Source organism: Dermacentor albipictus, chromosome 1, assembly GCF_038994185.2.
Source record: "Dermacentor albipictus isolate Rhodes 1998 colony chromosome 1, USDA_Dalb.pri_finalv2, whole genome shotgun sequence".
In the NCBI taxonomy this organism is placed as follows: domain Eukaryota; kingdom Metazoa; phylum Arthropoda; class Arachnida; order Ixodida; family Ixodidae; genus Dermacentor; species Dermacentor albipictus.
The window spans coordinates 407,192,405-407,218,785 of NC_091821.1; the positions used below are offsets into that span (position 1 = coordinate 407,192,405).

Below are 26,381 nucleotides of genomic sequence, written 5' to 3' on the forward strand. Positions count from 1 at the left end.
TCGGCATGTATATGTACAAAATTAGTGCATTTTAATAAATTATTTTTCTGAAAATATTGCTCCATCTTTTGACATTGCGACACAATCGTAGCTTGAGGACTCTCGCATCGCACCTGGCAAGACTGAACGATCAGCAGCTTTAGAGCGGCTTGCGGCTTCCTCTCTCCGTTTCGTCGGCTAGTCGAGCCAAGCGCGGTTTATGTTTTCGCAGTAACGGACGGCACGTGTATCTCGAGCATGCGATGTGGTCGTCGTCGTGTTTGTGTCATCTAGTTTCGGGAGCATGAAAAGAGAATGCTAGATGGCTGTCAGCGTAGAATATACGAGTTGTGCTTGCAATCGCAACCCCCAAGCGCTGGACTGGGGCCGTAACAATGTCGTAGCTTATGGTGCCTGCAATGCTGTTGTCTTGTACGATCCAGAGGTATTTCGTTCCTTCTGATCGCAACGATGTTAGTTGAATTAAATATTACCGATTGCGCAGGCCAACGGTGGTACTGGGGCTGTCACCCACACCCTTATCAATCACAGCGCCAAGGTTAACTGCGTTCGTTGGATCCGCAGAAAAAATAGTAAGCTGTCACACTACTTTTCGATTTGATGTTGTTCCTGCGAATCGTCTACGGTTGGACGACGAGCATAACACCTAATAGTGTGTTGTCTTCTCCGCTGATCGATAAATCGTTTTCTTCAGGTGCAGAAACGGCGTTACTGAGCACGTCTGTGGATAAAACTGTGACTATATGGGACAAGAAAGAAGATCACGTATGTGTTTGCTCGAATAAGGCTGCAGAGGTTGAATTTGCGGCTGTTGTGCTTGAACTTACTAACTTCCAAATGTGTCAATTCAAAAGTTTATTCCAGCTGCGCGCCTTGTTGGCCACGAAAGCGCTGTGACGACGGCAGATGCTCTGTACTCGGGACCTGCAACAAGCGACCCAATCATCGTTGCAAGCGCTGGCGGAGACTTTTTTATTCGAATATGGGAGGTTGACGCAGGTGCTGTTTGCTATAACTTCAGGACACCGTTCCAAACATTGCTCCATTTTAAAACAAAATCTTCGCAGGATTCATGGTGAGATGCGCCCAAGAGATCAATTTGAAAGGAAACTTTGCAATGGACATCAGGATGTGTTTCCTGCCATCCACATATGGTATGCACTCATAGTCGTTGCCTTTTTACAGCAGTACACTCTGTTCTTCAACATCTACCTTATGACTAAGGTCTTATATACCTATGTCTAACAGAACAGCCAAACATCAGCAGGTACAGATTAAAATTGTTGTTATGCTGGCATGACTATTTGATGAATTCGACATTGGCGAAGCGAGATAGCACTTCCGTTAGCGACTTCTCACGTTTATGCACATTATCCACACATACTTGTTAAGTAGTGATATTGTCATTTTTGTGTTTTAGGCTAGCTTGAAAATAAGGAAGTAGAAGACGTAGGCTATGTGCCAGCTGAAGGCCTGTTCTTCGTGTCGCATGTCCCATTAAGTAAAGCTGTTTTTATGCTCTGGTGCACAATATTTATCACTGTGAAATTTATTGTAAACTACAAAATTAGTGAGCATGCTAAGAGATAAGAAAGCTGCACAACAACTCTATGTAATTCTTCACATTCATAATTTATTTGAAGCAGGGATCAGAGTGGTTCGTGCTACATAATAACAATATAATAATGTGTAAGTAAATTAGTGCTGGTAATGTAGCTACAACATTTGTAGTCTGTGCTTGGAATAATCTGCAGAAGGTGTGAGCCGGGGCACTACAACGAAAAAAAGAAAAATAGTTGTTGTGCTTTGCATAATGTGTGTTTCTAAGGGGGACGAAGCAGCTCAAGCTTTCACCTAGGACTTTCAGTCGTTGTAAGGCACCATAATGTAACTTGTACACCCCTGACACAGAATTTAGCTTGCAAAAGCATTAAGGTTATGCGTGTGCTTTCTTGTTATCTTCTAATAGGTGTAGCGTTCGTGAGGCTTTGCTGTTGAAGTATTCATATTAATCAGCATACTCACCAATCAGAATTGAACTTAGCTGATATTGTCCACAACCTTCTTAACTGCAGTAATTAGTGTCACAACTTTGCAGGGGGAAAAAATGTGGTGTTACTGATGGTACAAAACTATGAACTGCTGTTGTAAAGACTTATCACATATACATTTCACAAATCCTTTTCAACTTTGTCACACAGTTCCGCTGCTGGCTTATGGTGGCAATGACATGATGGTCCATTGTTACTACAAGGATACGACAGCAGGTTTCCTGAAGTGCCATACCCTATACGGCCATGAGGATTGGGTTAGATGCATTGCCTTGGAGGAATGCGGTAACAAACTCTGCAACTTCAAACATTGACGTGCTTCATTTCATACTGTTCTCTCGCATGGAAGAACTGTTGCTGTTTTTCCAAGAAATTAAGTGGTATAAAATGCTAGAAATATTTAGACATTTGTGTTTAGTAAACAGCAGTAGCTTGAGACACGTGAGAAGTGCTTGTTGAGATAAGCCTCTAGCATCACCAAATGAGGCACTTGGTATTTCTTTATATTGGTATAACTGTTTTCTGCTGTAATTTTGCCCAGGAACCCATGCAAGCAGGATCATTGTAGAAAGAAAGCTTGTGATGTTGGTGTGTTTTAGCACTACCGTGTAGTATTGCAGCGGTGTTTCGCAACTTGTGGCTTTCCACCACAGTGAGCATTGGGCTAATTCAGCTGCGGTTCATGAAACTATGGCAAAATTTCAAAAGGTGGCAGCAAAATATGAACACTTTAATAAGCAGAATTGGCATGAGTCTCCTATACCAACTTAACACCTTCAATGTCAGTGCAAGATTCTTCATGCTGTTTCTTTTGCACATGTGCATTTGGCATGCTTTTTTTCCTTCATATCCATTGTCTTTGCTTCTTATGTAGAATGTATATACTAGGCACTCTGTTCTGATCAATTTCGTTGTCATTCCTCTTCTAAATCCTTCTTACTCTAGCCAGATGCTGCAGTTTACAAAAAAAAAAAAAAGTCTGTGTTATGGGGGGAAGAGGGCATCTACATTCTTAGAGGCACTTGAATTTTATTATTGAAATTTTTTTTAACAATATTGAAATGCTATGAGGATGGTGCTTTATAAATTTGTATAGCTGGAATTTTCAAGAGCCTACTGAAAAGGCCCTTTAGAACCATGCTTTGTCTCCTACTGTGTTGATTACCTTCCCTTTAATGAATAGTCTCTGGGTTTTCTTTCAGCTGACAACAGCATATTTATTGCTTCTTGTAGTCAAGATAGTGTAATACGAATATGGAAGATAACACCAAGCAGGGATGAGAAGTCAGTTAACACTGACAGCACTGCTGATGAAATCAAACTTCAAGGCACTACGTTCATGGCAACAGTTGATGGTGAGCAAACTGCAGTTTGTCATTTTGAATGTAGTAGCACCTTTATTTACTGTTGGGTGAAGCTCGTCAGCCGCGCATGTTCACAGGAGGCATCAAGAGTTCTAGATCCTTCTGTTAACAGCACAACACGTAGACGGGACACGAGACGAGAAGACGACACCACAGCGCTTTTGTCCTGTCTACATTTTGCGATGTTAACACCAGGATGGAAAACCAACAAGCCCAAGCTGCTATTCGAGAGTTCTAGAGTTGTGTCAGGTGAAGAAGGCTGGTGTAAAATAAAACCCACTTTCAGTAGCCACTCCAAGAGACTGAACTCGCAGTTCTGAAATAAGTGTGTTGCAGCAGTCAACATGCTATCTACAAGCATTGTAGTGTTGATGCTCATTTTCACTGCACACTGTATAGCATGTAAAGTTCAAACTGCAAGCAGTTGTGCAATGGCTTCCTGGTTTCTAGCTTGTTCTTGGCTCCTCATCCTCGTGTGGCCAGTCCTTGGATGGTGTTTGTTTATTAATGTCCAGTTTAAGTACAATAACAATTACGTGGACACTCTAGAAACGTTTGTGTGGTTTTCGTGCTGTCCTGGGTGCGAGGATGACAGCAAGAGCAAGTTGAGAAAGCTAGTGCCTTGATGTACGCTGTCCCGTTCACACATTACTGGAAGCTGCCCAGTTTGCTGAGTTTTGGAGGCATTTCAAGGTAAATAGTACAGTGAGCTGCAGCACGTAATGTTCACTTTGAAACAAGCACGCGCATGTTCCTTGCTTCTGGGGCTCCCCACCGAATCAGAGTTGTCGCTGTGAGTGCTTGTAGTCGTCAAGCCTGATGCCACGCAGGCTTGTATCGAAGTAAGCAAATGTTTATTTCAATTTATACGGCCCTTATGATACTGCAGCACTTGCTTTATGTAATATATTTTGGGTACTTTGCTGTTGCTGTCAGTGCTTTGCCCTTTGGGCAAAACTGCAACTTTCATTTGTGGCCCACCTCCTTCTTTCTTTAGTGTATAATACAAGCACTTACATGACTAGGCCAGGGACTTTTCATCGGCAGCAGAGGCCTAGTTGACACAGCAGGGCACACAGAGCACAGAGGCATCCTACTGAGCATGTGATATTTAGGGTGTGCCTCATTAGACAGTGCAGTAAAAACTCGCAATGTATGAAGCATCGGATAATGTCGAAGCATACATTAGGCATCAGCATTAATGTTACTATATGAATGCTTCTCGTGCAGTTGTCAAGAAAACATTTTTGTGGCCGCGTTACAATATAGAAAGAAGGATATGCATATATGGTAAGTCTATGTAAGAAGTTGTAATAATCGAAGTGGCCATGTGCAGATTGAGTAATATTTAAAGAAAATCACTCCAGGCTATTGTAAAGGCGAAAAAACAGTTAACGCTGAAAGGTAACTTAAGTATATGCTGTTTAGTTATCAAATGTTAAAACACGCTAAATCGCTTTATTCCTGTGTCATCGGGGAAAAACAGCTACTCTGTTACCGCTGCAGCTTGTATTTTTGGCTGCATTTGTGCTTATGATACTCTTACAGTCTGTGTTTTCTACATTCCACAGCCAGATATTTATGAGGACTTGAGAGACATCATTTGACCATGGCTTAACTGTGCTTCATTTTGTGCACACTCTATTTCAGAATCTGCTCAAGCATTTGCAGTTGACTTGGAGACAGTTCTGGCTGGTCATGAGGGCTGGGTTTACAGCGTGCACTGGTGCCCAGTAACACCACGAGGTGAGGTAAAACATGCCTTGGCAAGGTAAAAAAACGTGCTGTTTTGTGTGTGCTTCAAAATTGTAGAAGGATTAGTATTGGCTTCATGATTGCAGAACCAAAGATTTACTGTGCCATTAAGTAATAAGTTATGTTACCAAGCTTTGTTCCACCGTACCACTTATTGAAGGTGCTCATCCTCTGGTATATGCCAACCAGTCCTCAACATCTTTCCCATTAATGCCTCTGAATATTGCATGGTCACACAATATGCCAATACAGATGATGGCCAGAGGCTGAATAGTTGCTTGTCTGATGACTTTGTCAGGCGTAGATGAGTTAGGCTGTGTACGCCTTTAAAGTTGCAGTTTTGAAAGCTACTCAGTGGAATTCTTCAGTGGTCTCACTAGACCAGCAAATTCAGCAGAGCGAGCAGAAGTTTTGCACCCCAGAGACTGCAGCATAGAGGTGCCAAGTTCATCTTCCTCATTACAATGCACTATGTATTAAGGATGAAAATAGCTTCTCTCAGTACGTTGCAAAGGAGTACATATGCTCTGACGGGCCAAGGTAGGGACCATCAAGATGTGGCAACTACACCATATAGACAGTGCACATTATTTGCATTGGTCCTTTGGAATTTGTATTGTTTGCGTTTTCTTGCAAGCACTGAGCACTGACTCCATTATGTAGTACTCTAAATGATTTGAACTAGCAAGTTAGAATACAGTGTTGCAGGGTGTGTGGGGGCGTACGCACTCAGCCGCGCTTAAAGCCATGCGCAGCCACGGCCGAGACAGATGCACGCCAGAAATCGAAACACACGCCAGCTTACCCCCACTCCACCCCTCAGGCACTCTTGATCGCGTTACCGCAAACTCGCTCCCTTCCCTCTCTTTCCCTGTGCTCGTGCCAGAAGGCGTCACTGGTAAAGCCACTGTCTTGTCTCACCTTCATACACGGTCACTCGCACCTAAAGCACACAGTACGCAGGGTGTAATAGGATCTTATCACACTTGAACTTTATACAGAACATGACGTGGCTCCACTATAGTGGTGGTCGCTCTTGTTGCATGGGGAACATCATGATTTCAGAGGTGCGTTTGCAAGCGCCACTTGTAATTCAGTCATTTGACCACCTGGGTCTGCGGAAGTTTCTATTTATGGTCTCGGCATTCCTTTGCAGCGGCAGTAAAATTTTTTATATTGAAAATGCAAATAAACACACTTCGTTGTGTTGAGGTTATATATACACGGTGTTCTATGGGCAAGAGGCAGGCACGTACCCAGGATTTTTTGTCGTGGAGGGCCCACGTCAAGGTAACTTTTCTATGCAAATAAGGTAGGGGGGTACCTTTACTAGTTCAAATGTGAATAACGCCTGCCATTCGCCATAAAGAACCGCAAAATACCGTATTTTCATTATTCTAAGCACCCCCCTTTACTTTCACGAAAGAATTTGGAAAGAAAGTTTGCATGCAAATCTAAGCACCCCCCTATTTGTTAGGAAGAGCGCGTAGCCAAGACCACCAAGCGCGCTTGCTCGCTCTGTCATCGAGCCGGAGCCGTCGGAGTCCCGAGGTGGAACGGCGTCCGCGGCGCGATCTTGCCGCACAGCCGGACTGCAGAGCCGTGCAGACTCGTGAGTGGCAGTGATAGTGACTAAGCATCCGACGTAAGTGGTGGGCTCACTGTCTGCACCGATTTTTCTTTTTGATGTTTGCAAAATAAAATGTTATTTCTCGCAAACCGTCTCGTCATGATGTCACTGCGAAAAGCGGGAGGGGTGGGTCATTCCAGATTTTTCGAATCTAAGCACCCCCTCTAACTTTGGGCATCGCGATCATGAAACAAAGGGGGTGCTTAGAATCGAGTAAATACGGTAGAAATAAAATGAAGTGTATCTCACAGGTACACCTGTGAGAAGTGTATCTCACAGGTACGCCTGTGAGATACGCCTCTTTTTTACTTGGCAAACTAGGAGCCACATCGAACGGACACACGCAGGAAAGAAGTGCAGGTAGAACACTGCCAAGAACAAGTAAACACGGCAGTGCAAAATAAAGATTTCTGTCATCGTCATCAGCCTATTTTATGTCCACTGCAGGACAAAGGCTTCTCCCAGTAGTAGATATCTATAGTAGCATACAACTTTAAAAAAATAGCAGTTGGCAACCAAAGTACACGGATTGCGTGGGGTTGTGTTACTAAGCCAGCCAATCACAGGAGCAAACAAAATCATCATCATGCGGCCTTTTCAAAATGGCATCGTACTTGATACCCCCAAAGCGTCTGCTGTTCTTGAAGAGTCTTTTCATCGTCGGAAGCAATGATGTGTGCAAGAGACATGGACAACGCGTAGGGAGTCTGAGCATTTCACTCTTCAAAAGTCTACCCGCTGTGGTTGCTTAGTGGCTATGGTGTTGGGCTGCTAAGCACGAGGTCGCGGATCGAATCCCGGCCACAGTGGCTGCATCTCGATGGGGATGAAATGTGAAAACACCTGTCTACTTAGCTTTAGGGACACGTTAAAGAACCCCGGGTGGTCCAAATTTCTGGAGTCCCCCACTATGGTGGGCCTCATTATCAGATCGTGGTTTTGGCACGTGAAACTCCACAATTAATTAAATCTTCAAAAGTCTGCGGTACAGTTCATTTCACTGCTGAGCCCATTTTACTCGTGAAATTTCACTGCCAACTGAAGTGAAACTTGACAATAAATAGTTGCAGCAAAGCAAGCATCTTATTTCACTTCAATAAAGATTTAGACTTTCGCCATTCCATTATAATACGCAAGGGAAAGTGTTTAAAAATTTTTGTGGTTACCGCCTTATTTGGGTAACAGGAGAAGTTTGAGGTACGAATTATTTGCAGCCTCGCGTAGGAACAGTGGCTGGCGGTTATAAAGGCGTGCACGGTGCCTCACTGCAGATTTAAGTTGTATCCGACTATAGTGGCATCTTTTTTTTTTTAATTACCTCTGGAAGAATTAGAGAGAAATATATATTTGCGGAACAATCACAGTTCTTTTGGATCCCTCGTCTACTGCTTTACCAAGTGAAGTGCCAAAGCCGACTCGTATTGTTATTTGGGAAGTTGCGTAATGATGCGTGGGCGCCAGTCCCGTACAACCGGGTCGAGCACAGGACACTGTAGTTCTAGATGTACTGTGCCCACCGCGAAAGGTTAGAAAAACACCTATACATAAACACAGCAGAGAAGTGGCTACGTCAGGCAGCTCGACTGATAACTGTGGAAGCATCATTCAAAACACACGGAATTGTTCTCCACTTCCGGCGGCGTTTTCTCTACTTCCTTTTTAAATAAAAAGATGTTGATCCATAAATATTTTCATAAACAATGGTTAAGTTTGTTCATTTTCGCTTCTCCTTCCTGTTTGGCTGTTGCCTTGGCTTAATTTCTCAACTCCCTGCGACTCTTGTTTCCAATTGCCAATATTGCACAAAAAGTGCTGTACAATTAGCGAAACACCAGACGAGGTAACAGGTGACAGTCGTATTGCCTATGGGTTTAAGGGTTATTACAGGGTTTGATGACGGACGCTGTTTCGCATTATTTTAATTTGCACTTTATTTAACCCATACCGCGGGTGTATGGTTTCGTCGATCTGCCAGCGTCACGGCGAGCCGCCACTGGCAGATAATGAAGCAAAAAGAAAAGTTAAACTCAACTGGTGTTTTCTCTGGCTCTAACTTGTTCCTCAAGCATACAGACCAGCTGACTACGAACTGAATCTCTTTCCTGGTCTCAGGATCAGTCTAAACAAAGAAGGTTGAACAAACGAAGCAACAGCCATGCGCGTGACCATTGAATAGATGGTGACAACTGAACGCATCTCGAGTTAAACGCATGGGCACCGAATCAATGAGAAACTGGCCTTCACACCCCAGGAGATGCCGATAAATACCGTCATCCAAATGGAGTGAAAAAAGCAGCAGAATGTTGACCATCGAATAGCTGTCAAGTCTCAACATTGATTTGGCGGCGCTCTAGGAATGTGTGTGAGAATTGGTGGCGTGGGAGGGGAGGGGGGTGCGCTCCCCCCCCCCCCCCGGGTGCGTGCCTGGCAAGAGGTTATGAAAAGTTCATACTTCGTTATGTTGAAAATTTTTTTATATTGAAGTTCATTATGTCAAGATTTAACTGTATATTGTTTTTAGGCTCTAGATAGGGTGCTCGCATCAATGATCTTTCACAGATTGCTGTTATTGTTAGGCAGTTGAAGATAGTAAGCCAAAAAAAAGCAAACATAATATGAAGATATGCCTGTGCCAATCGTGCAATGCACTTTTGCTGCTGATGCGTTTTAGGTGAAGATGGAAGTGAACTGCACAGTCTTCTCTCGGCATCTATGGACAAGACTGTTGTTGTATGGGAACCAGACACTTCAACAGGGCTATGGCTGGATAAGGTGAGCCCATTCTTCTAAAGTTGAGTGTTACCACTGTCCTTACAGAAAGCTTATAATCTCAGAAAGCACCATTGTCTCACAGAAAACAGTTACATAATAGAATGGTTAGGGAGTAAAACATTCCATGTACAGGTATAGTACAAATTTAACTAGTGATTCATGCAAGGGCAAACTACATACTTTTACCATGAAAATCGTTCGAAACACTGAATTATTTGAAGCTAAACATTTCGACAGAATTACCTGTCTGGTTGGGAAATTGATTAGGACTTTCAGACGGACTCCAACCAAATAAGTGAATTTTATTAGCCCGATGTTTCGGAGCCTGTTCGGCTCCTTCTTCAGGGGTTATTCTTAAGGGGTGGTGATGTGCAGCTTTTAAAGGGTCTTTCATAAAGAAAGTCGAAAACCTGCAGAGACATTTGAACTTCATAGAGCCGGATATACAGTTCACACATGAACGTGAACAGGACGGATCGTTCCCATTCTTAGATGTACAAGTTACACAAACAGACGACATTCTAATATTTCCAGTATACCGAAAACCAACCCACATGTGCTGCTACCTTCACTTCGATTCCAACCATCCGGCAAACCACAAGGCGTCTGTTGTAAATTCTTTATTCAAAAGAGCCGAAACTCATTCCTAATTGGAATTAGCTCAAAAGAAAGAAAAGAGAATGGTTCCCGACGAACTTAAAAGGAATGGCTACACAGAGGACTTCATTCGAAAAACAACCAGACAACAACAACAAAAAGAGAGAGAGAAGAAAGAAACAAACTATGGGACCTTCAATCGTTGACTTCTCCCCTACCCTAGAAACGAATGTCCATCATATGTCAAAGGTACCAGCGTAGCTCTCAGCTGAATATTGAAAAAAGAAGGCTTCAAAGTTGCGCACAAACCGATAAACACTGTCGATATCCTCCTCCCTAAACCAAAAGATCGTCCACCAAAAGAAAAAGCTCAAGGTGTCGTCTACAAAATCAGCAGTGCTGACTGTCTGCCGTCGTACATCGGGGAAACCAAAAACCTAAAAGAAAGAATCAGACAACACGAGAATGACGTCAGAACATTAAGCTGTATATGCAGCGCCACTGCTGAAATTCTGAAGACGCCGACCACAAAATTGCTTTACAAAAAACCCAAATCCTTCAAACAGAGACAAACTCGCAAAAAGGACTACTACTGGAGTCATGGCACATTCAGAATTCGGGGGGTAACATGAACTGCGTGAAGGGTAACCTACCCTCAGTGTATGTCCATGGCTTTGGTGACATGACGAAAAGAAGAAAAGGACGCCCAGCCAGGTAGATCCCCGCTCGAGGTCGCCAACACCAAAACGTCAGGCTAATAAAATTCACTTATTTGGTTGGATTCAGTCTGAAAGTCCTACTCATTTATTTGCACTGTCGCATGCTCCATAAGATCAGTTTATAAAAACCACTAGGGTTTGACATCTCAGTTTGACATCTCAGCTTGCATCAAATACTACTATTGAAAAATATCACCAACAAATGATTGTCGTGACCTCAAGTAGGCACACAGCCAAGAAGAAAGCTGTTTGCCTGCAGGGAAACGATCTGCTGCCTTAAGGCTACTATTGATGACTAGGTTGCCAAGTCCTTTGCAGCCTGAAGCACTGAGTTGTCTGAGGGACAATTCCATAGCAGTTACCTGGTATGCATGGTATATCTAGTATAGACATGGTATGCACTTGTTATTCATTAATGCCTCAAGCAACTTTTCTGCAGTTGATGCATTACAAACTGCTACATGATACAGCAACTATTTTCCTCGATGACAAAGATAACATATTTAAAATAAATTTAAGAACCTTGTGCAAGCTTTCACATACTCGCCCATGTGGACATGGGGATGGGCTAGACTGAAGCTTTTCTGCAGATCTTTTTTGTGAAGACTGTATTATGATGCTGCTGCAATACTACTTCTGTCTTTCCTTTTCAGGCTCGGTTTGGTGATATAGGTGGAAACACATTGGGCTTTCTTGGGGCAGTATTTGGCCCCAGTGGGAACAGAATCCTAGGCCATGGCTTCCAGGGCTCACTTCATATGTGGAAGAGGCCAGAGGTATGCTGCTCATTTTTACGAGCAATTGCAAAGACTGGGCTCATTGGCTGAGATTTTATTTCTTGTAAATTGCCACATTCATTGCAACCCGACACCTACTCGCTGCATTTTGGATGCACCTATCACTTCTTTCAGATCTTCTCTATTAGTGCCCTCAAGTATTTGTTGTTTGAGGTTGTGCCGTTGTACATGTTGTATGTTAGGAGGGCAGATAGCTGGTATAGAACATTTTGATTTTGGAGAAAGAGACGGATTTTTTTTTTTTTTTTTCGGCAGACATATATTATTGGCAATGAGCAGGAGCAGTGCATACAGCTATACGTGTCTATTTCCAGTATGTCATTTCAGTGTTAGGTCTCTCTTTTGCAGAATTTTACCACTTTGCCCTGCCTTTCTTTTTTCCTTCCTTTCTTTTTAAATTATTACCTGTTCAGTCTTTTGGCTTTAACGTCATCCTCAATGATGTTTCACCACATGAGCCAGCTTTATTTCTTTCATCCGTAAGCTTTAGTATTTGCAGCCATCTTGCACTCTGTATTCCTTTCTTACTATTACTTTGGATAACTGTCTCAGCCTTCCATCTTGAACTTTGGCTGCAATAACTATCACCTTCACACTTCTCAAACGTACCAATTTGAAGCTGTAATTTTGTCATCACACTGTACATGTCCCTGTGCATTATTGTTTCAGCTGATCAGAACTTTTGAAAAGTTACGAGTCTTCGTAAAAAGTATTTATGTTTAATGCTGCATTGGTAATCGACATCACATTGCTGTTTTGCACCCTCGACTTTCTGTCTTGGCTGTTGTCTTTGTGCACAGAAACCTTGGGCCAGTGTTTGGGCCTTTAGCCACCACCAGATTGTTTTCGGTCTTTGCAACTGAGTTTAGCATTCTGATCACCACTGCATAGTCTCATTTAATGAAATACAAGGGCTCATCTAAAAAAAAAATGCGCCCAGCTGCAAACCATGATAAATGAAAACACAGAAGCAGCACTGTAGCTTTCATTATTGCTGAACCTTTTAAACACAAACATAGCACTATGTTTGTATTTAATTTTTTTTGTGTCATCTTCCATACTGTGTTAATTTGTTTCTGTGAATTATGAGGTTACTCAAGCCTCCATACTAGAACCAAAGGACCCAAACAAAAACCTTTTGTTTTTATTATTGTTCCTTTTTTTTTTCAGGACAACAAAGATGACCTGTGGCAGACCAGTGTGACACCTGGTGGTCACTTTGACAAAGTGGGAGACATTGCCTGGTCTGCTGGTGGTGAATACCTGCTGAGTTGCAGCTCTGATCAAACCACAAGACTTCATGCTCCTTGGGTCACACCTCAAGGCAGAGTGAGTTGCCTGAAACATCTGATATACTTATGAACAGCACTAAGGCTTACTTGTTGCGCCAATGTGCGAAATTATGGTGTGGGTTTGCTCACTTTTGCCTCAGTGCTGTCCAAGGAGTTGCTAATGCAACACTTCTTGAATTCCTGCACCACCATATCATCGGGCAGCGAGTGCCAAGCCTGTGACACTCATGTGGCCACAGTGGCGAGAGGCGGCCCTCGCAGCTGGCTGGTTGGAGTCATCGGGTTGTCGCCGGCCATCCACTGATTATACTGTTCACGGATGCGGTCCTTAAAGGGCTTGTTGAGCACGATGTCCCGTAGCTGAAGTGTTGACTGAAGTGTTGACTTTGTTCAGGAGGCATGACTAGGGCTGACGGCGAGCTCCGGAATGACGGCGAGCTCTGTCCTCCCATCGCGCTGCTTCACACCTGTGGTCAAGTGCCCACGAAAGGCATCCAAGACGAGCATGCTCGGAGACCGCAAGAGTGCACCAGGTCGCCGATTCCAGACGGTCTTGATCCAATTGAGCATGAGGGCCTCGTCCATATAGCCCTTTTCATTCACGTAAACGACAACATCCTGCGGAAAAGCCTCTTTTGGCAGCACATCTTCCTCTTGAAGATTATGTATGGGGGCAGCTTTCTGCCGTCCGCAGTACACGCGAGCATCACCGTGAAGCATAAATGCTCGTTCCCCATAGAAAGAAGCTTGACTTCTTTTACGCCGCGTTCGCACACTGTGGTGGGCGACAGCATGTCGAACCACACCGTCGTTTCATCGGCGTTGCCGATCTGTCCTAACATGTTGCCATGCTGCTGCCGGTTACGGATAACATAGCGCTGGAATTCGACCAGCTTGTTCTCGTATGCCTCTGGCAGCTTCTGGCAGATTGACGTGCGCCGTCAAAGTGTGAATCCCTTGCGTTGCATGAAGCGATGAACCCAGTAAATGGAGCCCTTGAATTGTTCCTTGGGCAGTCCAGATTCTCAGGTGATCTCGATAGCTTTGATGTGGATGAGTTTCGCTATCACTGGCAAATATCTGGCACGATGCTCGCGGAACGGTGATTGCCAGGCTCCTGCCAAGGTTGTCCTGGGTCTCAGAATGATGCAAATCCGAAGTCGCAATATACTGGCATTCCCATGGATACCACAGCGCAGCAGCGCCAGATTTCCCTCTAGGTATTATATTAAGAAACTCTATGGCGTCGGTCACCAAGGAGGCGATAACGATGTGGATGCCGAAAGGTCTGGGCTCCTACATGTTGCCAGACGACTATCCAGGTTGTGCCAAGGGCCGGTATATAAGTCGAGGGGTGACCTTTTCGTAATATTTTTTGGAGAAAACCTCGACCTATATTCCACACTATATGGTAGTTTTTGCGGCTTTGCCAAGTTTATTTGTGTGTTCCTCAAATTTCGCTTGAATCGGCAGCTTCTTCGGGTGGGGCATTTTGGTGGGAAGTTTTGACGTGCCCACCTGGCGAGAATCGTTGTGGCACGTGATGCCAACGCACATCGAGCTGGTGGGGCTCAAGCGGCCGGACACACTTTGTGGTTTTCCTATTGCATAATGTTTTATGATGGCAAAGAGAAACCAAAATGAAATCAAACTGGTGGGCGACTGGAATAGGATGCCGCCAGAGTGAAACATGACGCTCATTTTGCATCGTCTGTCACGAGGAACAGCGGCAGGTTTGGGTTATTGCTTATTAAATGCATGCAGTACGCTTTCAACGGCACTACGCCACATGCTCTGTCGAATTAGATAAATGAAGATGCTTATCGTCATAGGGTTGGCAGTGATAGCAGTGAATGCAGCATGCGACTACCCACAAGGGAAGCTACTGCAGTGAGTGATTGTTCAAGATCACGCGCCTTGTGCCGTTTCTTGTTCACATGGGATCGAGCGGCCGGAAAGAGTGTCATCTGTCACAGTTTGGCGATGCGCTGGGCGTTGTTGCCGAAAGAACGTGTTTTCTGGGAACATATTAACCACCAGAAGAAGCATAACTGTATTGGGTCATTTTTTATGTTCATGGTCGCAAATGTTGGTGTTGAAAAATCGTACAAAACGGGATCGTATCAACGAGGTCCTGCTGTAGATGTCTTTCAGTACTTGTTTTGTTAATCAATCACCTAGTTATCTTTTCCCTGCTTTGCATTTTTTAAAGTGAAAATGAGGAAGTGTATACTTGTTGAACTAGGGCAGTTAATAACTGCAAATTTATAGAACACAGTATGCAGCATCTTGCATTGTTTATGCCCTTTCTTTGTAGTCCTGGAAAGAGATTGCCAGGCCACAAGTGCATGGCCATGACCTTGCGTGCATGACATCGACTGGACGGCTCCAATTTGTCACTGGTGCTGAGGAAAAGGTGTTGAGAGCATTCGAAGGCACCCGCAACTTCATTGACAATTTCAAGAGATTGTGTGGTGCCGACCTGCTTGAACACTCCAGCATTAAGGTACCTTTCCAACACCGAAATCACTCTGCCTGTAGCATGCAAGCCTTTATGAAAGCAATGAGAACTTCGTTCAGTTCAGTTAGTTTATTTCCTTAAAGGCCCCCAAGGGGTGGGAGTACATTTCGAATAAAAAAAAACAAACAGCGAAGATTATTAAGCATTGAAGATTATCAGTTACACATTCTTGAAAGCAGATGATGTAGCAATGGAGGCGATGTCATAGGGCAGGTTGTTCCAATCTGTGGCTGCTCTACAAAATAACAAAGTAGAAAACGTAGTGGTGTGCGATGGTGGACGGGCAACTTGATAGGATATGCTGAAGCTGTAATATAGGATGCTTGATGGAAAGAAGAATAAAAAAACTTGTGAAAAGGGGCGAGGCTAGCAAGGCGGCTATGATAGGAGAGGGGTGGTAGTCTGGATTGTGCTTTCGAAGATGAAATACTGACGTCATATGAATATGAGGAATGAATGAATCAGGCGGCAAGATTTTGAACAGCTTCCAATAGTGTGGTTAGATACGCTTGATACGGGCTTGATAAGGTCTTGATAGTCACCGTAAGCGACACTCATCGCACAGGCGCATGGAGAAAGATGGACATGGGAAATCAAAAGTGTACATTAAGAAGAAATAGTGCCCAGAAAAACTAAGCAAGCACCTTGGTGGCAGAGGGAGTCATTGGCTAAGTCAGTAGTCAACACAGGCTGCAGTCAGGCCCTACTTTTAGTGCATCATCAAGTGTCTTTAGGATCAATCTGGAGCCATCACAACAATTCTGGCATGTACTATATATGCATTGTGTACAATCTGATGAGACAGGCTTGTCTTTCTGAAAGCTGCTACAACACTAACATTACAGTGCCCTTATGTTGGAGTGCATGTTGCACAATAAGGTAGTGTTGATAACGCCAGAAATACTAAACAATGAAAATTTAAAAAGAAAACGATGTATTTACAAGCAGTTGCAGCTGCTACCACCTTTGTAAAAGTTTTTCAGGCCAGTGGAAATGGCAGGCATGAAGAGAGATCATTCTCCGAGGTGGCACCATTATTGCTGTGTGCTCTGTGTCTGTAAGATTAATGAGGCATAATGAATGGCAGCATTTTATCAGTGACCTTTCAGTATCTTTCAGTATTTCGTGACCTTACAGTATCTGTAAATTCCATTGCATGTGCTTCCAAGAGATTGCCAGTGCTGATGTTCCCCCTTTAGTGCATATTTCCTCTTTTTTTCATCACAATTTTGTTCCCTGTTCTTTTTTTATTGCAGAAGTTCTTGCTACCTTTGTGTGTTCAAGCCAATCTGGTTCAAGCGCTACAATTGCCCACTTTCAAGCGTTTTCGTGCCTAAATGTGGCAGTAAACTTATTCATCTACCCTAAAGGCCTGAAGGCATTACATAGCGGGGGAGTAGTATACACACCTTAAATCAATTCACGAATCAAGTACAAAAAGGATATATAGATAGAAACAAATGTAAGCTGCTATAAAGACGAATCTTACAAACTAAAAAGGAAAGCATAACAAAATAAGCTAACAAGGCTGAGCATTCACATCCTAAAAGAGTAGCCAAGTGAGTGAATTTTTGTATGTTATATAATCTTTTTAACAAGTTAATAAATGAATATATGTGTAAAGGTCACAAGTTTTAAAGAAAGGCACCAAACATCGTCATCATGGTTTGTGTCAACATGCATTTCAGATGCCAGAAGCCTATTATTTCACTGTTTCCTTCTGTTTTCTTTTTCTCACTCCAGGAGCTGGCAGAAGGTGCCAGCGTGCCCTCTCTAGGGCTGTCCAACAAGGCTGTGTACGAGAGCGACCTGACTCGCAACATTGATGATGCAGAGCGACACCCAAAAAACCAGTTTCCAGAGTTCTATTTTACGCCCGTTGTCCTCACAGGTGGCCGTTCCTTTCTCACTGCTACACAGTCACTTCAGCATAGTTGCCCACAATTACCGATTTATCGTAAAATGCCCAATCTTTAAAGCTTGTTGCAGCTGTTCAATAGGCACCAATGATTTCACAAGTATTTCTTTGCGTTCATCTAGTTTGGGCCATAATCTGTTTTAAGAAATACAAATACGGCCACCGACCCATTTTCAGAGCCGGATTATTTGGATCTGCTTGATTATTCAGATGCCTGCCCACATCACAGTCGACCACTTCATCGAACCAGCGTATAACAGCAACCAAACACCAACTACTCTTGCGTGAATAGTTCATAAATTAATTTCATAAATATTTGCGTTTGTGGTGCAATTATAGCTGTGACTATAGTAAAGAAAGCTTGTTAAGCACATCCCTACATAACAAAGTTTGTGAATTACATTAAAAAGCATTCAACATCTCAACATCTTGAATATTAAAACAATTTGTATTATATATTTAGATATCTGTAATAGTCACAGTCTTGTTTGTAAAGCCAATAGCTTTACTGATTTTAGTGGTTACTGTTTTCTGTATTCTTTGCCCATTCCTATCCATTTGCCCTTGTCAGTCCTCCAATTGTGCCACGACAAGCAGGAAGGAGTTCTATATTTGGATTGCCACATTAGGACAAAATTTGCTGTTGTACAGCTGAAAAATAACCAACTTTTATTATGGGCTGTGGATGATGAATCGATAACTGAACCTTTCCTTAGAATCAAGAGAATGAGACATCAAACAGCTTAAAACAAGAACATTAAACTAGCAATCCAACACCCGTTTATCTGTGTTATCTCCTATTTGTAGTGATCTCATTGCAGTAAACAGACCGTATATTTTTTGGCTCTTCATATGTTTTCTAAAGCACTGCAACCTGCATATGGTTCTGTATTTCTAAGTTTCTTTAGGTTTTGAATATTTGTGACAGAACTGTTAAGAACTGTTGCATGCTTTCCCAGAGCCACCTACAGAGGAAGACCTTCTGCAGAACACATTGTGGACAGAAGTGAGGAAGCTTTATGGTCATGGCTACGAACTCTTTGCACTGACAAGCACACATGATGGCAAACTCGTTGCATCTGCCTGCAAGGTATGGAAGCATATTAGCATCCTTTATGAGCATTTACCTGCAAACCAGCAAGCATTGTGGACACTTTGGTATTGAGTGAGGCATTGGATGTTTGCATCTTAGTACCACACTTTTTCAAGTTTGCACCTATATTTGTTGTTGCGATAGCATTTATGTGGATACTCCTGTCGGATTCATGGCATTGGCATGTCCTGGCTACCTGCAGCCTGCTTTGGGCAGCAAAGGAGAATGCAGAACTTGCATTCTGTATACACCACACTAAGTGTTGCTCCGTCAAACATGACGTGGTAGGCTTGAGCAGCGGCACATGAGCACAGAATCCCCCGAAAAGAAACACTTTGCAGCACAAGCAACACTTCACTAGACTCTGACCACAGCATACCTGATGGTACAACCATAGGTGCATGGAAAATGAATACATCACCATGTCTCTCGTCTCGTCACATGGTGAGGCTGAGAACTACCTCCCAAGTTCACTCTGAGTTACAGCGCCCACATGCCCAATAGCATTAATGATTGGAACTATGGTGTTCCCGTCAGTGTATCTCGGCAGATATACCGAGAAGCTGTCACTTGACTTTGACAATCATCCTACAATGGTTTCTACATGAAAGGTAACAATGCCTGTCTTGTTGACAGAGACTGTGGGGGTCTTCTCCATACTCTTGGGACAAAGGAACGACAACACAGTAGTGCAAACAATCACGAGGGCATTTATTGCACCTTTCATAGATCAATGCCTGCTAGCCGAGTTGCTATCCACAAAACATGCCGATGGGCGCGCGACAAATCTAGAAAGTCCGACTCACCGCGACCGGATAGCGAGCGAATATGTTCACCCCATGCTGGAACCCAACGCCTGGTCGTTCGCATGTATGGTCACGCGAATGGTGGCGTGTTCAAAGGCAGCCACGCGAGGCGGTCTCGCAGAAGCATGGGTCGGCGCGCACGCGGGACGTCCACGCTGTTCCCCGACCCGCCGGGAAAGAGCCAGGCTGTTCTCCCCCTGCGCCCCCAAGTAACCCTGCCGTGAGGCGGCGTTTGCAGCACAACACTTGCGCCATCTCTCGCACTGCACCCCAACCACATCCACTGCCGCAGGCATCACGCAGGCCACGCGGCGAAGCCGGATTACAGGAGACGCGCTATGCGGGAAAAATATCAGGGGACGCGCAAGAGTCGCGTATCCCCACAAGACTCAGGGCAGCAAGCAACTTACCAGCTCTCTCTCTCTCTCTCTCTCTCTCTCTCTCTCTCTATATATATATATATATATATATATATATATATATATATATATATATATATATATATATATATATATATATATATATATATATATATATATATATATATATATATATATATATATATATATATATATATATCAAGGTGCTTAAGAACGGGAATACTGACAGAGCTTCTTTTGGTGGAAGTTTCTAGCTCATTATGTCGGGCTTGTATGCAACAAATAACATTGCTACACAAGCATGTTCTGTTGTCTCACTTCTCATTGCATACACTATGCCTTGCAATCAGTTTTTGGTTGCTACTCTGCAGCATCCTCTTGCTTGTGTTGCAGGCTTTGTTACTCAGTAGCACTGGAATTCTGTGCACAACAGCATTTCCTGTTAGTGTTTTATGCTAGGGTTATGTGCTTGCTCATCAGGCAGAAAGCTATCTCACCCACAGTTCTCTGTTTTGCGCTCTTGTGCACCAGGTTCAAGGCATTTGCCCCCCGGGCCTTGGGAACATCTTATTGGTAGTGCAGGAACCCCTTCCTGTGCGGTACTTCTACTGCCTGTTCTGTCACATGTGCCATTTCATGGTTTGTTCACCCAGTGAAGTTCAGCAGATGGCTTAAACTGTGCTTTACATTCCTGCTGCATGACTTGTCAATTAACAGCGTTCACTTGGATATTGTTTAATATGCTACAGAGTGAATTTTTTCACCAATATTCCGATGTAGCTATCAGGACGTGACCATTTTAGTTTCAGCTGATGCTTCCTTTCAACTCATTAATTCTTGGGTTGACAGATATGAACATCTTTGCAAACATTGGTGCTAAATTACTTAACGTTCTGACACAGCACCAAGCACTATCACATGAACTCTTTTGTGATTCACCTCGAATTTACAATACACCCTCTAGGGCCAAATGAAGATTTATTCAAAAATTTGTTTTTCGTTGAAAATTTTGCTTTGCGACTTGCCTCGTACATTCAGAGTGATGAAAATGTACAGCTGCAAAACGAATTTGAAACTTAATTCTTCAGTGAGTTTTGTCAAGTTTACAGAAGGTGGACTCCACGTGAGAACTCTTTATAAGAGCATCAGAAATGAGAATATATCAACTATTTCATGTCTAGTACAATTAGAAAACACTTATTCAGACACTTCAAATACATGTATGATGTAAAACCTCATGAAAACAATGAAAGAAGTGAGCCCATTACATGAAGACAAACTTGCACTCCGAAGACAAACATCCAGCTGTCTACCTACCAACTCATTTTACTTAAGCACTTCACACTTACCGTATTTAGTCGCATAATGATCGCACTTTTTTGTCAAAAAAATTGACGCAAATTCAGAGGTGCGTTCATTACACAGGTTAAACTTGCCGCAAAAGAAAAAAAAAAATTGTTTTTCATCCCGCGTTTGCTGTGGGATTACAACAGGTGAGCAAGCAGGCGGCTGCCGCTGAACAGTGCGGGACATCAAAACATAAATGGCGGCCGGCGGAGCAAGTGGAACGCACCAAACACGATTTTTTTTCTTCTCGTAAGTACATTACGCGCATTGAAACAGTTTCTTCCGTATCAGTAATGAATAATATCGAAAATATTGGCAAGCTTACGACAATAACGTAGCCATGTCCACTTTGAGGGTACAAAAACAGTGGTAGGCACGCATAATTGCCAGTGACATAGAAACACATGGCCGGCATGCTGCGGAAACTGCGGCATTTGTCTTCACTACTATCCTAATACTGCGTACTTCCGCTAAGGGTGGGCAAATATCTTAGCTGTGTTAGAAGCTTCGGTGTATGAATAGGGTACACTGCTAACGTATCAGTGTAAACGTGGCCATTATAGTTGTTCTTAACCGAAACCATTATGAAGCCTACAAATAATAAAGCCAAGGAAGTTTGGTTGTAGTTCTGTTTTTTTCATGGAAGTGATAAAAGGAATGAAATGAGGCATCTGCTTAAGAATGTTTGGTGCGTGCAGACCGCTTTGTATGTCTTCAAGAGTCGTTCGCATGGCATTCAACAGATGGCAAGCGTGATCATCATTAGCTAGACTTGGCACACGACATACCGCTGCGACAAGTTCGGGGTGCGGTGTTTACAGAGGAAAGAAAAAAAATCAAATTTTGACAACAAAATTCAGGGGTGCGATCATTATGTGAGTAAATACGGTATTATTTGAGCTTGAAGCAGAGGTCCAATAAGAAGTACTTGAAGATGTTTGCAACAAATTTAACATATTCTAATTTTAATCAGTACTTTTGATTTTGATGCACTATCTTCACATGCACAAAGGTGCACATGCGCCTGAAGAAGATAATATCATGTCGACAATACAGTTGCCAAGCCTTCATATTGACATCCCAAATATGGCTCCAATATGCATGTTCTTTTTGTACATATTCGTTTTTTTCTGCTCTTGGGATATCTTATTTGATACAAATCTCGTTTTCTGAACTACACCATTCGCAGCATTTTCATGCATTACCTGTGTTTGAGTTTACTGGCACGTGTTTAGTGTCTGCAATTGCTGGTGGACTCTGTTGAGGGTCTCCTCCTCCATTATTGGTGCTCTAAGTCAGAAACCTGAAGTGCTCCTATCTTTCTGCATAGTACTATCAGAGTGTGCTGTGTGTTGTACAGAATGCAGTCCACAACACAGCTTCGAGACAACATTGACAATAATCTGCAAGTGGGCCTAGTAACATTTGACACAGACCATCTTCTTCTCCTTGCTCTACACCATACTGCAGTCAATGATGAGCTGAGAATGCAGGAGAGTGGTGGAAAGTGACGCGTGCCTTATTTCCTGTACGCTTCAATGTGGCTCCTCACAATGGCAACAATGAGCATGCCACAGTCATTTACCACACATGTGAATAGCCATCAGGTCTGGAGTGAGGAAGACAACTCATAGCACAAACAGCTGTGTTGAAAAGGGATCAGGAGAGGAATTTCCCTGCCCTCCTGTCCAAAGAATCTCATCACCACGAATTCGCCCTGAGGTGAATACCCACAGTAGCTGAGAAGAATAGTGCACCACGGGAGGCTGAATGGCCCCAGTTGATCCCTTGACACGTGGACATGAGCATTACTCGCACTTCAAGAAGAAAATGCTGCCCTATCTGGGCGAAGAGTTTGAGGATGCCACAGTGCCTGAGCAAGACCAAGGCGGGTGTCGTAATTCGTTAAGCGCATATATCTACATGCCCTTCATAGAACACTTGCCTCTGCATCCTTAGCTTGTCCCTGATTGTAGTATGTTATAACATAAAATGCTAGTGAATAACTCATAAAGGATTGGTAACTGTAGGCAGCCCTTCATATAGGGAAGCATTTCAGGAGGTGCTCCAAAGTGACCTGATAAGCATTTCTTGCTTCTGAAGATCAGCTTGTGGGTTCTGTTGACCACATTAACAAATGTATCACTCTGGCGTTATCTTTCGTCTGCCCCCTTTGGTCCTTGTCCTGAGCGCAGGCAAGCACACAGCAGCATGCAGCCATAATTCTCTGGGACACTGCCACATGGAAGCAAGTAGGGGAGCTTGTGTTTCACAACCTGACAGTAACTCAAATGGAGTTTTCACCTGACAACCTTCACCTGTTGAGCGTCTCGAGAGACAGATCATGGTGCATACACAGAATTGACATCAGCGGTAAGTCTCGGGACCATTGTCCTTTTTACTCCTAATTTTTTTTTATAGTTACTGAAGGAAAATTGAGTTAGATTGGAAAATGGTGCTTCTGGAATAGCAAACAGGCAACTAATTACAAAGAGCAGAGGCTTAGTATACTGGAAAATGAAGCATAACTTGGGCAGCCAGAGACTCTACGGTAAAGTGGACTTACTATCACTTTCTCTGCTGCTCTCTTCGTTTAGGAAACATATTCATCAGAGAAGCATTTGCCGATAAAAAGACTGCTATCCACCAAAGAATTATTTGGAGCTGTGCCTGGTCTCACGATGGCTTGTACTTTGCAACAGCATCAAGGGATAAAAAGGTAATCTGAAATAGCTACCTTGAACTTTTTCGGCACCCTGTATTTTATGATGCGAGAAGGTGCGAGTATTAAGCCTCTACGAGTAGGAAGCGTTTCTCTTTCTTTTTCTTTAAAGACATTTCCAATGGCCTTTACATTGTAAGCATAGAAGCAATAATGGCTTCAACAAACCTCGGGACATTATATCTTTCTTGTGTCATCCGATTCCAACTGTGCCTGCAGATCCACTAACCTCATTAAAGCTCTCAAGTCTGTTTTCCTTTCTTTGCCAGCTACTCTGCGACCCGTAATAGACCACCGGTTAAATGGTCTGCACATTACATGACCTGTTCGGCTCTACTTCTTTTCCTTAATCCCAAATACATCATCTACCCATGTTTTCCTTTTAATCCATACTGGCATTTAACCCTTACCACCCCTATAATTTTTTTGTTCTATCACTTGTTCGTAGTCCTTAGTTGTTTCTCAAGCTTCTTTGTTATTCTCAAAGTTTCTGCCCCATAGGTTAGTGCCAGTAGAATGCAGCGATTGTACACTCATCTTTTCAAGGATATTGATAAGCTGCAGATCGCTACTTGAGAATGCCTTCCATATGCACTCCAACCCATTTTTGTTTGTCTGGAGATTTCCAGGCCTCCCGAGATTACTTGGACTAGAGAAGCTTCTTGACTGTCTGCCAATCATAGACCCTCATTTCCTTGTCAGGCTGTTGAACGTTAATTTAGCCTTCTGGATATTAATTTTCTCACCTACCTTTAGACGTTGTCGATGCTGCTTCTGAATCAATTCGTTGCGAGCTGTTTCCAGCATGGCTAAACAGGAAAATGTTGTGTGGAAGCCGCTGACATTGTCCATTTTCATATGATATGGCTTTTCAGTCGCTCTAAGATGGTTGCTGCTTAAATAGAGCCAAACAATAAGTGTTACATATGGCTGTGTGCAAAGATAAGCTGTGCGTTGTAGACAGTGTGACTTGTCAGGCTTCTGTGTATTGTTTAGGTCGTGGTCTGGGGCTGGAGAGCAGACGGTCCTTCTTCAGAAACAAGTCTGGGACCCTTTGAGAGCAAGGCACAGTTGAGTGTGGAGGATTCAGCTACAGCTATCAGCTTTGCACCAGGTTTCTGTAGAGGTGACAGGTAAGAAAGTGCAAGACCCATTGTTGGCAGCTGTACGAGAGCTTTCATGTTGAAAACCCAGGTACCTTGTAGCCATAGGACTTGAGAACGGAACTATTCACCTTCACCACTGGAGTTTTAAAGCTGGGTGGACTCCTTACGAAACACTTCAACAATCGTATCCTTTGCCATATTTCTTAGTTTGGGTAGTTTCTAGCAGAATGCAACAACATGATGAAAATGAGTCCTGTTGAGAAACATTTGGCAGTTGCCTTGCCACTGTTGTAAGCAAGAGCGGAAAGTTTAAGCTTGACTGTTGTAGTTTTGTTGAGATGGCAAGGTGCAGTGAAGTTTATTCTGGCCACCTGCCTTATAGGGGTAGCAGAGAACAAACACAAATGCACCATGGTTATTGCACCCTTGAAACCATTTTGCATTGCTGTCACACTGCTTTGTCAGCAGCATCAGCTATTTACTGGAAAATTAAAGCAAATACTAGTGTTCTGGATCTGTGTGCACAATAACAGCTTTTGTATTAAGGCTGCAGCTAGCCAACATATTCTTGCCCCACAGATGCTTTGTATTTGTGTTTTAGTTCCATATTAACTCAAGTGTCTGTATAATACTGTTGTATTCTATGTATGTAAGGGCATGAAAAAAAAAACCAGTAAGTTCTGCCTAAAGTGTGCAGGTCTCATAGCTGTGAACAGTTGTTGAGCCCTCCTGCTATAGGAAGCAAGCAGTTGTATTCGGGAAAACGAACCAGTGGACAGGAATAGGTAAAAGTAGCACACAGGAAGTTAAACCACATTAAAAGCAGGAGTCAAGAACAGGTCATTGTAGATGCCCTCTCCTCGCAACCCTTGTGCTTGCAGAGAATTGTGAAATTAATGGTCGTAATTGGTAATATGAGCACACAGGTTTGCTGGCACATAATGCTACGTACTGCCCAACTTGCAAGAGGGAGTATTTGCTCGAGTCCTGCGTCCTTTTATGGCGGGCTGCACTGTGCAATCGTGCACACAAAATGCAAAAAAGGCTAGGGGCAAGTAAAATGTGTTTTGTGTCCACTTCCTGTGGTGCTGGCAAGATTCCAGCTTGTACACTTACTTTGAAGCCTGCACAATGTCTGGCAACCCAGTGTCAGATCATGTTCTCATGCATGTGTTTTGCAGGGTTGTTTCTCACAAACATGGTAGTGCTAGTCTTTCTGGCACTACCTTTACAGGAAATTAGTAGCTTCTGCACATTATGGTGTGTAGAAACATTGGTAAGCTTGTGCTAGAAGAGACATGTGATGGAAATCCTTGACTATTGAAACCAGCATTGCACACCACCTATCAGTGAAGAGATTGAAGTTTTCCCCCAGGCAAGAGCATGAATCAAGTGCTGCATTTCAGCTGGCAAGCTGCGGAGATGACCACATCGTGCGAGTATACAACATCCCCATGTCAAGCATGAGGCTGTAATTAAAATATATTGTTCCCGTTGGCATCAATGAAGTC

General features: G+C 43.2%; 1 protein-coding gene across 2 annotated transcripts; it reads left to right on the plus strand.

The window, feature by feature from the left end:
* The first annotated feature begins 162 nt into the window (after nucleotides 1–162).
* Nucleotides 163–26,370, plus strand: Elp2 (elongator complex protein 2). 2 transcript variants are annotated; one of them, XM_070532156.1, is made up of 19 exons: nucleotides 163–424; nucleotides 485–572; nucleotides 695–765; nucleotides 855–999; nucleotides 1,068–1,154; nucleotides 2,202–2,336; nucleotides 3,254–3,406; nucleotides 5,066–5,161; nucleotides 9,472–9,572; nucleotides 11,542–11,664; nucleotides 12,856–13,014; nucleotides 15,295–15,483; nucleotides 17,242–17,389; nucleotides 18,376–18,506; nucleotides 23,238–23,415; nucleotides 23,640–23,761; nucleotides 24,761–24,897; nucleotides 24,959–25,054; nucleotides 26,201–26,370. In XM_070532156.1, the coding sequence occupies exons 1-19, from the start codon at nucleotides 302–304 to the stop codon at nucleotides 26,343–26,345; spliced, it is 2,427 nt and encodes an 808-aa protein (XP_070388257.1). In that variant the 5' UTR covers nucleotides 163–301; the 3' UTR covers nucleotides 26,346–26,370. The 2 variants fall into 2 exon arrangements, with proteins under 2 accessions (XP_070388257.1, XP_070388258.1); XM_070532157.1 differs by lacking the exon at nucleotides 163–424 and having other exon boundaries at nucleotides 482–572; nucleotides 865–999.
* The last annotated feature ends 11 nt before the right edge of the window (nucleotides 26,371–26,381 follow it).